Below are 17,028 nucleotides of genomic sequence, written 5' to 3'. Positions count from 1 at the left end.
GGGGACCACTGAAATTGATTCATGAGAAATTGGTGGGTCAAAATTCAGAAACTACTCTCCTGGATTACATATCAAACTTCAGAGAAAGATTGGACAGAGCATGTGAGTTAGCTAGGGAACATTTAAATATATCGATGAAAGTGAAGGCAGACAGGAAAGCTATAGCTCGTAGTTTTGTTGCTGGGAAAAAGTACTAGTTCTGTTCCCAGTGCTGGGTGACTCATTAAAGGCAAGGTTTAGTGGGCCTTACAGGATTGAAAAGAAACTGAGTGAAGTAAATTATTTAATAAATGCTCCCGACAGAGGAAAGAAGCAGAGGATGTGTCATGTAAATGTGCTTAAAAAGTACTTTGACAGGGAAGAGGACCAAAAGGAGGTATTCGTGCTGGTAGATAAAATAGGAAGAGGCAGAAATGCAGGATTCTGAAATTGATTTTCCTCTAATCAAATTGAATAGTGAGGGGCTACTTGAAAATTTAAATGTAACATTAAGTTACCTTCCAGACAAAGTGATTTGGAGAACGTATTGCAGTCAAACAAAGCTATTTGTGGGAATAAGCTGGGGAGGACAAATTTAGCTATACATGATGTGTGTGTGGAAGTTTCATCTTCGATAAGGCAACATCCTTACAGATCAAATCCGGCAAAGTTATCGCAAGTACAGAATGAGATTGAATTCATGCTTCAAAATGATATCATTGAGTCTAGTTGCAGAAACTGGAGTTCACCTACTGTAACGGTACTGAAACCGGATGGAACACAAAGATCGTGTGTGGACTATTGAAAGGTGAATGAGGTGACAAAAATTCATATCCTATACCATGGTTGGAAGATTGCACTGAGAAAGTGGGACAATCAAAATTTATCATAAAGATTGCCTTGCTAAGAGGATATTGGCATGTACCATATTCAGCTTTTGTGACACAAGATGGAGTATACCATTTTAAAGTCATGCCATTTGGTATGAAAAATGCACCTGCAACATTTTAAAGACTGGCAATAGAGTAATTGCAGGACTTAGCAATTGTGCTGTTTATATTGAAGATCTAATCATTTTCAGTCAGACATGAGAGGAGCATTTACAGCATCTAGAAGAATTATTTACTTGATTACAAGAAGCTAATTTGGTGATGAACTTGGCTAAAAGTGAATATGCAAAAGTGCAAGTTACATGTCTAGGCCATACCACTGGATATAATAAGTGGCGCCAAGAGATGCGAAAGTCAACGCTATCGTGGATTTCCCTGTGCCGACAACAAAATGAGAAGTTTTGAGATTTCTGGGCATGAGTGGGTTTTACCAGAAATTTGCACCAAATTTTAGCAGTGTGGTTGCTCCATTGACTGAGTTATTAAAAAAGAACTAAAAGTTTCAATGGAACTGGAGTGTCAGAAGGCATTTGACAGTTTGAAAACTGTATTAACTATGACAACAGTTTTGGCAGTACCCAATTATGCCAGGCAATTTAAGTTGGCCATTGACCCAAGCGACATAGTCATTGGGGCCGTATTGTTACAAGATGATGACACTGGAATTGAAAATCCGATAGGGTACTTTTCACGAATGTTGAATGCACAACAGAGAAGATATTCAACGATCGAAAAGGAAACTTTGGGTTTGGTATTAGTGTTGCAACATTTTGAGATTTATGTTGCAAACAATTCATCAGAAATAACTGTTTATACAGACCACAATCCTTTAAAGTTTCTGGCCAAATTTCAAGACATAAGTGCAAGGCTATTCAGATGGAGTTTATTGCTGCAACCATTTATTCTACAGGTTATACATGAGGCTGGATGAAAAAATATGATGGCAGATGCATTGTCAAGAGTTTGAAGCTTAAAGAGAAAAATGGACGTTTAAAATCTGGACACTGGACTAAAATGATTTTGGTTGATACCAACGATATTTGTATATTTTGCAATGTTAATGCATGCATCCGGTAATGTAATAGTGTAAAAGTATAGGAGGTAATGCAAGACGGGTTCAGAAAATGAAGCCTTTTTTAAAATTATGACAGTTCATTTTTCAATAAGGAAGGGGATGTCAGGAAGATAATTTTCATAATGTTATTAGAATTTATTGTAAAGTAGAAAGTGTGTCTGTGTGTGGGGCTTAATTGAATTCAAGACAGCTGGTCTGAAGGCTTTGATATACAATAAGAGAAGCTAGGTTTGAAATGCTAAATAGATAAACATGGCTGGAGTTTTAGAATGCGAGGTGTAAAGGGAAATTTGCATTTTTAGATAAATTAGAGTAGTGAATTTCAAAGCGATGGTAAGGTTTTACACCTAGCCAACAGAGGCTAAGCCAAACAGTGTATTTATTTTTCCCATAGTTTACTGATAAAATTAGTACTATGATAGATTTTTATTATTAGAAAAGTAGAGTTGAAAAAAGACATCGAAACAATGGGATTTACATTGAAAAGGAAGAAATCTGTATAAAGGAGATGAGGTTATGTTTAAGGGGCAGGCAGGTTAAGACCTAACATGTGTGAAAAGCCTTAAGTTGCTGCCTACAAGGAACCAAAGTAGAGGAAAACTCACTTTGAATTTGACTGTCCAGGGTGTGTGCTTTGCCTGGGCCTGTCTAAACCTATGTGTTTTACTGTTGCCTTAACGGAGGTGGAACTGGGAGACAGATTAATTAGGGGATTTAGAAGTTATTACAGCAGTAATTTGTAGACATGTGTGTGTTCTTAAAATCTTTTTATTTTATGAATAAACATTTAATTTAGTTTTGTAGGAAACTTATAAGCCTCGGTGGCTTTTTTACTGAATTCAAAGCCCACATCTCGAAATAAATACAAATTGCAAATACTTGTGGCAGCCGCTTCAAGTTTCCCTCTGGGATTTGAGCAGCTTGGCATTTACCATCTGCCTGCCATAACATTGCTGCCTATGGGAACCGAAGCTTAAGAGAATTCACTGTGAATATCCCTGTCCGGGGTCTGTTAAAATCTATTTTGTTTTTACTGTTGCCTTAAAGGGGAGTCTGAGACTCAGCGGTCTTATTACTCCTGAATTCAAGGTACGTATCTTGAAAAAAAAAAATACAAATTGTACAACAGTTGTGGCAGTTGTTTCAAATTTCCCTCTGGGATTTGGGCAGCTCAACATTTACCATCTGCTGTGCCATAACAGTGGCAAAAGCAGAATCAATAGCAACTTTCAAAAAGGAACTGAAGGTATACTCGAAAAGGAAACATTTGCAGGGCCAGGAGGAAAGAGCAAGAAAGTGAACTAATTAGGTAGCTCTTTTAAATAGCTAGCACAGTCATGACGGGCCAATTGGTGTAAAATTCTACGATTGGCGAATACTATAATTCTGTGAATAGTATAGCTACTTTGGGCAAATTCAGTTCTTATCAGGCTGAGGTGTTAACAATAGGGAACAGAATACTTTCCATTATGGACACCCAGTGTAAGCAATAAACAGTCTCTGGTCAGGTAAAACATGATCACCCTAATCCACGCCAATAATGGTGACTCAGCTCCAACATCAGCAAGGAAAGTCATATTGCACAACTGCAAGATTTCTTCTGCCATTTCCACACTAGTAATCCAATGGTCGCTGAGTAAGATTGCCAATGTAGTGTCAAGTTAGGGCTGTGCCCATGGAAAACTGAACTGATCAGCCATCACATGAGACATGTCGACACCACAAAGAGTAAATATCCTAGCTATCAGTCTACGGCTGTACATGAATAATGCAAGTGGTGAAGGAAGCAACTGGCTGAATTTGTAGAGGGACATTTTCCCATAGTATGCTGCTCAATTAGTTTAAATAAATGCATGAAGTGCATATCAGGCCCATCACCATCTGGGGAAAGAGGAAGTAATATTTCAAATGGAGATCCTATGGTTAATTTCATGCTCAAACAGCACAGACCTGATACAGAATTACAACAACAATGTACCAGTTCCAAGATCTTCACTCCCTAAGTGCAAGATCCAGGAACTGGTTCACTTTTGCATACCATTTTAATGAAGGGAGATTGTTAATTGATCTGTTCTATTTTCAGATTCTGACAATACTGTTGTATATCCTCAGCATTTTTGTTTTCATTTCCGATTTCTAGCACGTACAGTTTTATTCATATGAACATATGAATTAGGTGTAGGTGTAGGCCATTCAGCCCTTCAAGCCTGCTCCGCCATTCAATAAGATCATAGCTGATCTGACTGTGGCCTAAACTCCACATTCCGTCTACCCCCGATAATCGTTGACTCCCTTGTTAGTCTACCCCCGATAATCTTTGACTCCCTTGTTAGTCAAGAGTCAATCTGCCTCTGCCTTAAAAATACTCAATGACTCTGCCTCCACCGCTCTCCGGGGAAGAGAGCTCCAAAAACTCACAACCCTCTTAAGAGAAAAAATGCATTCTCATTTCCATCTTAAATGGGAGACCCCTTATTTTTAAACAGTGTCCCATAGTTCTAGTATCTCTCACAAGGGGAAACAATTTCAGCATTCACCCTGTCAAGTCCCCTCAGGATCTGATATGTTTCAATAAGATCATCTCTCATTCTTCTAAACTCCAATGGATCCAGGCCCAGCCTGTCCAACCTTTCCTTATAAGATATAACCCAAACCTAGATACGAGTTGAGTGAACCATCTCTAAACTGCTTCTAATTAATTTATATCCTTTCTTAAATAAGGAGACCAAAACCGTACACAGTACTATAGACGTGGTCTCAACAACTCCCTGTATAACTGCAGCAAAGCATCCTTACTTTTATGGTCCATTCCCCTTGTAATAAACAACAACATTCCATTGTCCTTCCTAATCACTGGCTGTTCCTGCATGCTAACATTTTGTGATTCATGTACCAGGATACCCAGGTCTCTCTGTACCTCAGAATTCTGCAATCTCTCTCCATTTAAATAAAATAACGTTTTTCTCTTTTTTCTGCCAAAGTGAACAAGCTCACATTTTCCCAAATTATATTCCATCTGCCAAATTTTTGCCCACTCACTTAACCCATCTATGTTCCTTTCAGACTCCCTATATCCTTCTCACAACTTAATTTCCCATCTTTGTGTCATAAGCAAATTTATCAACCATACATTCAGCCCCTTCATCCAAGTCATTGATGTAAGTCGTAAACAATTGAGGCCCCAGCATTCCACTTGTCATATCTTGCCAATTCAAAAAGACCCATTTACGCCTACTCTCATTTCCTGTTAGCTAACCAATCCTCTACCCATGCTAATATATTAGCCCCTACAGCATGAGCTCCTATTTTGCGTGGCAACGCCTTCTGGAAATCTAAGTACAACATATTCACAGATTCCCCTTTATCCTCAGTCCTTGTTACTCCCTGAAAGAATTCCAATAAAAATTAGTCAAACATGATTTCCCTTTCACAAAACCATGCTGACTCAGCCTGATAACAATGAGGTTTCTAAGTACCACGCTATAACCTCCTTAATAATAGATTTCAGCAATTTCTCTATGACAGATGTTAAACAAATTGGCCTGTAGTTTCCTGCTTTCTGTCTCCCTCCTTTCATGAATAGAGGAGTCACATCACTATTTTCCAATCTGATTAGACCTTTCCAGAATTGAGGGAATTTTGGAAAATTAAACCCAATGCATCCAATCCAGCAGCTGCTTCTTTGATCTCTAGGATGAAGTCTGTCAGGACTCGGGGACTTGTCAGTTTTAGTTCTAATAATTTTCTTAGTACCCTTTCCCTGGTGGTTTTAATTGTTTCAAGTTCCTCCCTCTCTTCCACCTCTTGATTCACTTATTTTTGGGATGTTACTTGTATTCTCTTCAATGAAGACAGATGTAAAATATCTGTTCAATTCATTCACCATTTCCTTATTTTCCATTATTAATTCCCTAGATTCACTCTCTAGAGAATGAACACTTTACTTTTTCCTTTTTAAATACCAGCAGAAACTCTTACCATCTGTTTTTATATTTCTAGCTAGCTTTCTCTCATACTCTAATTTCTTCCTCCTTATTAATCTTTTAGTCATTCTTTGCTGTTCTTTATATGTTGACCAACCATCTGACCTGCCACTCATCTCTGTGGAATTCTATGCTTTTTCGTTCAATTTGATATTATCTTTAACTTCCTTAATTAGACATGGATGGTGCGTCCTTCTCTTGGAGCCTTTCTTTCTCACTAGAATGTATATTTTGAATATGTGGAAATATCTCCTTAAATGAATGCTGATACATCTTTGCTGACCCATCCCTTAGCTTAATTTCCCAGTTCACTTTGGCCAGCTCTGCCTTCATGCCCTGATAATTGCCCTTAAGTTTAAAACATTAATCTTAGATCCACTCCCCTCTCCCTCAAACTAATGTGAAATTCAATCATGTTATAATCACTGCTACCATGGGGTGCCTTCACTATGAGAGCATTAATTAATCCTGTTTAACTGCACATTAGTAGATCTTGTACAGCCTGCTCTCTGTTTGGCTCTAGCACGTGCTGCTCTAAGAAACTGTCCCAAAAACACCATAAGCTCGTCATCCAGGCTACCTTTGCCAATCTGATTAGTCCAATCTATATGTAGATTGAAATCACCAATGATTATTGCCATACCTTTGTCACAAGCTGCCATTACTTCTCCCTGTATACCACCCTTGTAATCCTACAAGAGTGGTTACTATTAGGGGGCCTTTAAGCTACTCCCATAAGTGACCTTTACTATTTCTCATCTCTATCCAAACTGATTCTACATGTTGATCCACAGAACTAAGGTTCTCTCTCTCTATATTATACCAATGTCATCCTTAACAAACAAAGCTTCCCGAATGCCATGTACCCTTGAATATTCAGGTCCCAGTCTTTCGTTATCCTGCAGCTATTTCTCTGTAATGGCCATCAAATCATACATATTTATTCATTTTACACTGTCAACTTGTCTGTTTTATTAAAAACATTACGTGCATTCAGATACAGAGCCTTTAGTTCTGTCTTTTTACCATTTTTTTAACCTCTAACCTTATACATTGGTGCACTCTTAAGTTTGTACACTCTGTCCCTTCCTGCCTTCTTTTCCCTCACTCCTATCTTGCTCTCTTGCCTTGTCTTCTCTGTTCATCACATCTTCCCAAACTTGAACCCTCGCATCCAATATTTAGTTTAAAGCCCTCTCTACAGCCCTAGTTATACAATTCACCAGAACATTGATCCCAGCCGGTTCAGGTGAAGACCATCCCAACAGTACAACTCCCACTTTCCCCAGTACTGGTGTCAGTGCCCCATAAATCGATATTCATTTCACCCACACCAATCTTTCAGCCACACAGTTAACTCTCTAATCTTATTACCCTACGCCAATTTGATCACAGCTCAGGTAGTAATCCAGAGATTATTCTATCTTTACCTTATTAAACAAAAATTCTGGAGTCAGAGAGTAATTCCTGCTTGCCGTGAAACCACAAGCAATGGGATTTACATTGTTCTGCCCACTGATTGGACAGCAAAAGGTATAATGGCCTTAGAGAGGAGGTACAATGCAGGTTCAGAATTATACCAGGACATTAAGGGTTAAATTATGTGGTCAGGCTGCATCAATTTAGTTTGTATTCTGAGTTTAGAAAGTTGAGAAGTGATCAAATTCAGGCATTTAAAATGAAAAAAAAATGGATTCAATAGGATACAAAAGAAACTATTTGCTCTGATAGGAATCCAGAGCAATGGGGCAAGATCATAAAATTAGAGCCAGGGCATTTAGTAGCAACATTAGGAAGCACAGTGAATCGTTGAAATCTGAGGCACTCTCTCTCTCTCTCTCCCCAAAACGCATGAATGTTGGGTCAATTAAAATTTTCTACTGGTTTTTGTTAGGTTGAAGTTAACAATGGGTATGGAGTAACAACGTGTAAGTAAAGTGCAGGAACAGATCAGCCATGATCTAAACGTACAGTGGAACAGGATCAAGGGGCTGAATGGTCCATTCCTCTTTCTACATCTCTACCTCTGACAATAGTATGGCTCTATTATTATTATATTTTTTATTTCTTTGAAGATAACTTCTCTGCTTTACATGATTGTTTCCAGGTTAAAATTAAAGCCAGTATTACTGTCTTCTCCAATCTACTCCGCAATCTAATCTTTATTTTTACTTTTATACAGTTGATTTCTTTCCTGTCTTCAGAGCCATTTTAATTATTTCCTGCTTTGATTATTTCTTCAACTTAGTTTGTCCATTTTTATTCTCTGCTGTTTCTTGAATTGTTTCCTTTCAGCTTTCTTGTACTCAAACCTATTCCTGACCTTTTACTCTAGTCTCCTTCTCTTAGTTTTCTATTCTATGCACATCTTTTTTTAGATTTCACATGAACTTATCTTTCATACTTTCTAGATTTCTTTTCATCTTAACAGTAGATTCCAATTTATGTTGGACTTGTCCCTTTTTGTCCCTTTTCTGAATTGACCTTCTTTATCTGAAGAGTACAACACAAAATACCATGCCCTTATTAAAAGTAGCAAGAGAGAATGAAGGTAGGCTGAATTTTTCATTCCCAAGCAGAACTATATTTAACAGTTATCAGATACTTCCTTTTCCCATCTAAAACCACACTTTCAATTTTGACATATTACTTTCTATCAATGCATTTAATAACGCATGCAACAAAATGGAGTCTTCTGACTACAAGCAGAAATCAGCAAAACTGTGGACCTTTATTGATAAGAACTTTCAATCCCTTTATTATTTGAGGGTAACAGAATACATTATGAATATTTTTGTGTGTAGTTCATACTTCATTTTTAGTACTTGAAATATTTTGCACTTTATATTACAAACTACAACAAATATCATTGAAATTAAATAGTAAGACCTATTGTATTACTTATGTCAAACAGTATGCATCAGGTCTGAATAATTCATAGGTATTGGGGAAATTCAAGATAGTTGTGGCGTGAAAACTAATGCAGCGTATTAACATTTTGTTAAAATCAGTGGCAACTGGCATTAAATTGAGCTGCCAAGTGAGGAGTGTCCATTGTGTGAAAAGAGTAGGGATCTAAGCTGTTTTTGACCCATTGATAATACATAGAAAATCTAGCCCCAACTGGAAATGTGCATTGATTTTCTACAGTTTGGATTTGGAAACAGAAATTGTAGATCCCCCAGCATGCCAAATAATGATAACCATGCCTGACTATTATTTATTAGTTAACACTTAGCTTCCTCCCCTGAAGTCAGAATATTGTACAGCATTTTTTGCATCATATAGACAGAAGCACAATGGGGAAACTCAGGCCTAGTAATAAGGGCAATACCAAAAGAATTTAGACTGACAAATTAATTTCTGACCAGAAAGGACCCAAAAGCTAGACATGTTGTTATCACAAGATGGATATGGAGGGAGACACCTTAGCTCTTCTATCCATCAGAACTTACAGTACACTCAGCACAACTAACTCTTATAATTAGTCAGTATACAAGAGGAATAATATTGAAGTTTGCTGATGAGGAAAGAATACAGGGGAAAAACGTTGGCAGTTACAGTTCAAAGCAGCAAAATACGAAGTTAGTCACTGAGGAAAAGAACAATGAAAGGAAGTATAATCTAAATACTTAGGCTCAACACAGTGGAGCAATATAAAGATCTGTGGTTCTGCTGCATAATTGTTAATGGTGAGCATGCAAGTAGAATAGGCATAAAAATATGATTCTGAATTTATATATACTAACACTGAATTTTAAAAAGAGGGAGTGATGTGATTGGTTAGGTGACAGCTGGAATATTATGTGCAGTTCCTGGCATCACAATACAGGAAAGATATTAATGTTATGGAAATAGTACAATGAAGATTCGCCAGAATGATAAAGATCAAACATTGTTGATATAATTAATTTTAACCATTCTAGTGAACAACTTCAAGGTGGAGAGGAACCTGATAAGAAGTTTGAAAATTATGAAAGGTTCTAAGGGGATAAATAGTGAAAAATTGTTTTCACTGAAGTGGGTGCAGTAACTCAATAACAGGGGATCAAAGGCTGTCTCTAGAAGGCTGGAGGGGTTGGAATAATTTTTAATCACACAAAGCTATGATAGCATAGAATGCTTTACTGCAGGTGGTTATTGAGCCAGACCAACACAATTTAAAAGGGAATTGGATAATTATTTCCAAAGGTAATATAAAAGATACTTGGAAAGGGGAGAAAATTGGGTTAAAGCAGGTAGCTCCAGTTAACAAGCAAGCACCAGCTTAGGGACCCTTGGGCCAAATTGTCTCCATCTTTGCTGCAACTTCTAAAATCACGACCTAAATCAGGCAATCAGAATTGTTTTTTTTCCCCACTAAGTTGGACAATGCTTCTTTGTACAAACATCTTCTCCGTTGATCCATCTCATTCACGAATCAAAATGAAACTGATAAAATTCTTCCCTCCTCCTACATCTGACATCACTCGTGCCCCAAATTTAAACAGTGTCCGACCACATACACAAATATAACTTCCATTTGTGATATAAAATGGTGAAGTTCAAGAAGCTCAAGATAAATTAAACCCACTCTTTTGGAATATTTCCAAAAGTCAGAGGTTCATATCTCAATGTTGTACCTATGGCAACAAATGACAGCCTAAAATCTATCAGCCCCTGCCAGGTCAAATCCAAATTTACCCTCTCCTCCTCACTTTCAGGTGAAACGGAGATAGAAAGCCCTCATCAAACCAACATGTATTGATCAAGTGACATTAATATAGAAATACATCCCAAGCGCTTTACAGAGGGCTGAATTTTTAAAAAATGCAAAAGGAGGAATTATTAGAAGGAATGGTAAAAGTGTGATCAAAAAGGTGGATTTTAAGGACAGTCCTAAAGGAGAGAGAGATGGAGGGGGAGAATGAGTTTAAGAGGGTGCATTCCAGGCCATGAAGCCTAAACAGGAGAAAGCATGGTGACCATGATGGGGCATAAAAGCAGTGGGTGTACACAAAACAAGAATCAGAGGAACAGTGTTTCAGTGGGTGGGGTGCATGCAGGAGGTTACAAAAGTGGGATGGGGTGAGATCAAGAAAGGATATTAAAAAACAAGCTTGAGAATTTTGGAGGGTTTTGGGAGTCAAGCCAATGTAGGTTAGCGACAAGGGTAATACGTATGTATCTTGTTCCGCGCCAAATCCTACAAGCATTGGATAAGCTCAAGTATATGAAAGGCAAGACAGGCCAGGAGATCTTAGGGGTAGTTGAGTTTAGAGGTGACAAAGACATGGAATAAAGGTTTCAGTGGCAGATGGGTTGAAGTAGGGGTGGGGCTATGCAATGTTACACAGATGGACATAGGCAGTCGTTATGATGGATAAGTCCAAAAACAAGGAAAGATTCAAGGAGAATCAAACCCCAGAGTCGTGCTAATTCTGTACATTCTTCTCCTGATAATTGGAAGTAATTTTTTGAACTAGAAAAGTTTGAATCGTTCAATTATTTGAATAAAGTGACAAATAACACAAAGTAGAAATTCACTGCTAAACAATATTGATTCAGGAAAGGAGTACTGTAGACAGTATTCTAGATTTATTGACATACTGAAATATTGTTTCTGTTGCTACATTTTAACAAAAAACAGATTCTGCAATAATATCACTGGTTTCCTCTGGGTAGCTGGTACAATCTTTCTGAACATAGGACAGGGGGTCCCTGACAGTGTCATCATCCCCACTGCCCCCGCACAGGAAACTCCAGAAACTACTGGCTTCTTGTGAAAGGAGTACAGCAGCAGGGGATCTCATCAAAATGTGAATCCAACAGCTAATTGTAGATATACTTTGATATGATATAAACACATGTTGTAGGATTTAGATTGTCATTAGATTTTGGTTTTGTGACTATTTAAAAAAAATCCTTTCCAATAATGTCATCCAGCCTGTCATTGGAACCTATTGATAGTGTTAATGCCTCAACAGACAGTAATTAACAGATGTAAAAAATTCTATAGCATATTGTTTGATTTACTGTAAAACACCAAGCCTAAGAAACTCTGCAGTTAAAATCAATTGAGAAAGAATAAAAGGGCATTTGCATCAAAGAGGCAGTCTTTCCATTTGTCTCTGGGGAAAAAAAGTCAGACTAGTTTGTCAGGAAATGCTTGGCATGAATCCGGAACGGTTTATTCCGTTGAATCCCAAATTACAGAGTGCACGAGAAAAGCAAATGAAAACTGATATGTAAAACACGCTTTCTTCATATTATTTATTATGCATCTGAGATAGCCTGCCTTCATGCAATTACCTCGCTGAAAGAGAGGGTTGTAGGGACCTCCTGAATCCAACCCAACACCCTCAATGCAGTTTCACAATAATATTGCACAGTGCTGCAATCCTGCCCGGAGATTATGGATTATGGAGACAATGAATCTGAATAGTCTTTCTAGGGACGATTTGCAGCAATGATATTTGTTACTCATCATCAGAATTGAAGCTAACCCACACTGAGGAAACTGTGGGGATCCACGCCCTTTGCAGCAGAGATCAAACTGCAGCAAGGCTTTAATCTTTCTTTTATTATTTTAAATCACAGTAAGAAACACCAATCGTTTAAAAGCCATTTGCAGTTTTGAACTGGTGCCAACAACATCGCTATGTGCATTGTTTGAAAGATTTTAAAAAGCACACCGGTTTTCAGTTTGAAAATTCCTGGAAATAACTCATTAATTTTATCCACCCGAATGTGGGGATAATGTTTTACAAGTAAAGCTTCGAGGGATTTGAAAAATATATGAATTAAAAAAATGAATAAAAAAAACTCTTTTGTTGAGGCGCTGCTCAACAAAAGTGACACGACGTTCTGAGTAATTCAGGTCTGTAATCCCAATCGCTCATTTAACGTTGCCAATCTTCCTGAACCTCGAGTGTGGAAATGTAGTCGCTGGGGGTTACATAAAGCATTCGCTAGAACGGCTTCCCGAGGCAAAGTTGTTGGAATCTTGCTTGGCCAGAGATCATCTGACCTTGAAACAACTGGAAAGTATTGAAAAGGGTCCGGAAGAGTCACGGGGGTGAAAATAAAGGAATGTTCATCCCATATTGAGCTGGAGCGTGCCACCCACCCCCCTTCCCCTTCGAAGTCTATAAACAAGCAGCTGCCCACTTGCCCCCTTTACCTGGCCGTGGTGCAGGCTCCGTCCCTGTGGGGTATCCTCGGGGCTGAAGTAAAGCCTGGTGCTGGCCAGGAGCTGCTGGCGACTGCGATCCTCCCAGAGGAGCTGCAGCTCCGCGATGCATTCGGGCTCATGGGGCTGGCATCTGACAAAGAAGAACTGGCCGAGCCTGGCCGTCAGCGCCTTCCCCTTGCCGGAGAAGCCAGGCTCGGGCAGGCTGAAAGCCCGGTAAAAAGTGTAGGGTCCGTGGGAGCCGCAGGGAGAGCCGATCCACTGGGTGGAGAGGAAAGGAAACAAAGAAGCAGAAAAGCCATTAATAACAAAGTATCAATACAGCCAAACACATTGTATCAAAAACTTCACTGCATTCGCCTCGAAACAAGTAGCCCAGATCCCCCCAAACACCAGCAACCCCCCCCAACCCCGGCGACCTCCCAGGCCTGGCTTCACCCCCCTCCCACCACACTGCAAACAGGCGTTTTACTCCAACTTCTTCCATCCCTCCCACCCCAAAGTTAAAAAAAAATCTTCTCCAAACTTTTAACCATTGTTTTTTATTACCTCGATTTTCCGCCGCTCCATATCTCCTCCGGCACTCTGCAAAGCAGCAAGGTCCTGGCAGCTACACGCCTCACATTTATATCACAAACAAGAGAGTGGGATCAAGAAAATAACTGGGTGGAGAGAGAGAAAACACATCAACAACTTCCCAACAGCAAAGAGCGGGAGAAAATCAAAGTGAAACCAGAAAGAGACCAGAAACTTTCCTAAACCATCCTCATCAAATCCCAAACTGCAAATAATATTTTATTATTATTCAATTCCCTGGCAGCTTCTTGCTGATCCGTGCCTTTTTGCAGGTAGGGGTATTTCTTACGACTGTTACTTTCCCCTTTTAAAAATAAAAATCTAAACTTTTATTTTTTTTCTGAAAATAAACTTTCTTTTTTGAAAATAAACTTTCTTTTATTTTTACCCAGCTGCGAGGACGGCATGACGTCACGGGAATTGTGGAATGGGAAGGAGTTTCCAGCACAGAGGCTGGCACCTGGGATTGGGAACACAAACCCCACAGAGAAGATGAATTGGAGACTTGGGCATAAAGGCAAGGTCAAAAGGAATGCTAAGATTGGGAATTCAATCCCTGTGGACAGCGCGGCTAAAAATTTGGGATTGGGAATATCATAAACCCTGCAGAGCGATGGGGAGATGCTGAGAATCTGCAACTAGGGATATAATTTCTGCTGAGAGGTGATGGGGATATGAGATTAAGAATACAAGTTCTGCACAGCTGCTGAAAATTTGGGACAAAAAATACAATCCCTGTGGAAAAAGAGATTGGGAATGTCATATTCAAAACAGAATGTCCACACAAGGAAATATTTGGAAATTGGATTTACGATTATACTAAGTGTAGAATGTTAAACTGAGAATATGGCTTTGGGAATACAATCCTAGCAAAGATAGATGTTGGGAATCTGGAACAGGAAATTATGAATCAGGCAGAGAGACACATTTCTGGGAATACAAACCTAATACATTGAAGTAGGAAAGCTGGTTTGGGAAATGAGCTGCCTGTAGCAAGGTTGGAAGTCCAAGAAATGCTCTCTATTAAGATTTAAGGCTAGGAGCCTGAGATTGGGAATCTGGGATTATTTAATAAATTTTTGTATTATGTGAGGGTGGGGATGAAGTGAACAAATCCAACATCTCGGAGTGGAATAAAGGCAAAATACTGCAGCTGCTGGAAATCTGAAACAAAAACAAAAAATGCTGGAAAAACTCAGCAGGCCTGACAGCATCTGTGGAGAGAAAGATAAAGTTAACATTTTGCGTCCATATGACTCTTCTTCTGGATTTGAAACATTAACTCTGTCTTTCTCTCCACAGATGCTGTCAGATCTGCTGAGTTTTTCCAGCATTTTTTTGTTTTTGATCTAGGAATGGAAATTACTTTCTGTCGAGAGCTGGTTGGGACTGAGAATACATATGAAATGAGCTTCTTGCAGACCAAGGAGAGGAATGTGAATGCACTCCTCTAAAGAATGATGTTGAGATAGGGAATATAGAGAATTGGATTAGGAATGTACTTCCTCCAGATCCAGACTCAGATCCTGCAATGTGCTACTTGTGAGGTGAGGTAGAAATTATAAATTGGCTTCCTGTAGAATTAAAAAAGGAAACTGCTTACTATGGGTGAGAGTGGGATCAGATATGCCATTCATAAAGAAGGTTGGTCATGGATTGGAAATATTCTTCCTACGATGCATGAAGCTTGAACTGAGAACTTTCTTGTCAAAGTCTCTGGCCAGAAATTGTTGTACGCTTTCTGTAGGAACGTTGCATTTGAAAATTTGCATTGTGAAGAATGCAATGTCTTTCTGTACAGTGAGATGAAGATTGAATGGGCCGAACTATAAAAATGGGCCCCATGAATTGAACTATGTTAAAGTGGAATGTCTTAAAAAGGGACAACTTAGAACGGGGACTTACTGTACAGGAAAGTAATATTCATTTCCTGGTGAGATACCTGATGAGGCAGTTCTGATAGTATGTGATTGGGAATTTGAATCTGCTTCCAGTATAGAATCAGCTCAGGATTTGGGCAGTGTAACCTGTAATAAATGACTGATCAGGGCATTGGAAGTTCGTGGCCTCCACTCTGCTCTCTGCTGCCATGGCTATAGTCAAAGATTCACACTGTGGTGAAATATATGTTTTGTAGCATCTTACAGTCTTTCCCATTTATTTTCTCAATCTGCAATATTTCAAGAAGCATGTAAAATTGCCTCGTTTGTTACAGTCACACTGTATCATTTGCATGTACAGTAAGCCCATTCAAAAATTGCTTATTTTGCTGAGAAAAGAGACATGTCAAAGCTTTACATCTTGTACTCATCAGGGCAAGAATACCAATAAAAGGGGAAAACAACATTTTATACCATATGTGAAGATAATGCTGATTGGTTGGCAAGTGGACTGTGATTGATAGAGGCGTTGCCATGGAGAATGCACCAGTGATGGTGACTGACAGTTAACTGCCAAGCTTTGTTTGAAATTTAAACCAGACAGCTTGAATCTGGGGGGGGGGTTGACGTTTCGAGTCCTCATGACCCTTCGACAGAAGGGTCATGAGGACTCGAAACGTCAACTCTTTTCTTCTCCGCCGATGCTGCCAGACCTGCTGAGTTTTTCCAGGTAATTCTGTTTTTGTTTTGGATTTCCAGCATCCGCAGTTTTTTTTGTTTTTAGCTTGAATCTGATTGGTCAAGGCATTGCCCTGAGGGATGAGTCATCGAATGATTGTCACTTATTTTGCTTAGCTAAAACAGGCACAATGTGTATACATGTTCTTTCTGTCTGCAAAGCATAGGGCCCCATGTATTAATATATGTAGCTTCCAGTACATGCAAATGCACCACACTACAAGCCTGACTGACAATCTTAAATTGGTTATCAGTATAATTCTTAGCACACTGAGGATTATTTAGCAAATGTTGTCCAATCACGGAATCACATCTAATATTGGATACCGTGTTTTGAGTTCTACAAGCAAGGGCTGGTTGAGTATGATCTGTACCCTGCCTATTGCGAACAGCAGCTGGGACATACTGTTTGATACGATCTGCCAGTCTTTGGGACATACGGCCTACAATCCTAGCATCACACTGACACTGAAATTCAGATACCACACTCATTTGTGTGATAGGCAGAATGTCTTTTTGGCTTGACAGCAGCATCCTGTTAGTGGTGAATACCACTTGTGTTGCTACAGCGTAGTAGCAGCATGAAACAGCTAGCTTCACCTGTGTGCTGAGATATGGGTTGCAGAATATTGCAGACATAACATTGAGTCAGGCCAAAGAGTGATTAGGTTTTGGAAATGTCCCAATTGGGCTCTCAAGGGTCATTTCCTATTTCTCATCTACAAATTACCCCAAA

The 17,028-nt window shown here is 39.1% G+C and overlaps 1 protein-coding gene across 1 annotated transcript in view; it reads right to left on the bottom strand.

Moving 5' to 3' along the window:
- Nucleotides 1-13,767, bottom strand: part of LOC121281070 (AT-rich interactive domain-containing protein 5B-like) — a 97,228-nt gene extending 83,461 nt beyond the window's left edge. Inside the window, exons 1-2 of the mRNA XM_041193700.1 lie at nucleotides 13,648-13,767; nucleotides 13,090-13,359 (exon numbers count right to left, since the gene is read on the bottom strand). Of these exons, the coding sequence (XP_041049634.1) occupies nucleotides 13,090-13,359; nucleotides 13,648-13,668 (291 nt within the window). The 5' untranslated portion in view covers nucleotides 13,669-13,767. The remainder of the gene's footprint in view (nucleotides 1-13,089; nucleotides 13,360-13,647) is intronic.
- Nucleotides 13,768-17,028: the final 3,261 nt, after the last annotated feature.

The sequence above is a fragment of the Carcharodon carcharias genome, chromosome 8 (assembly GCF_017639515.1).
Source record: "Carcharodon carcharias isolate sCarCar2 chromosome 8, sCarCar2.pri, whole genome shotgun sequence".
Lineage (NCBI taxonomy): Eukaryota > Metazoa > Chordata > Chondrichthyes > Lamniformes > Lamnidae > Carcharodon > Carcharodon carcharias.
The sequence above is the reverse complement of the archived record's forward strand: the minus strand, read 5'-3'. Positions and strand labels throughout refer to the sequence as shown.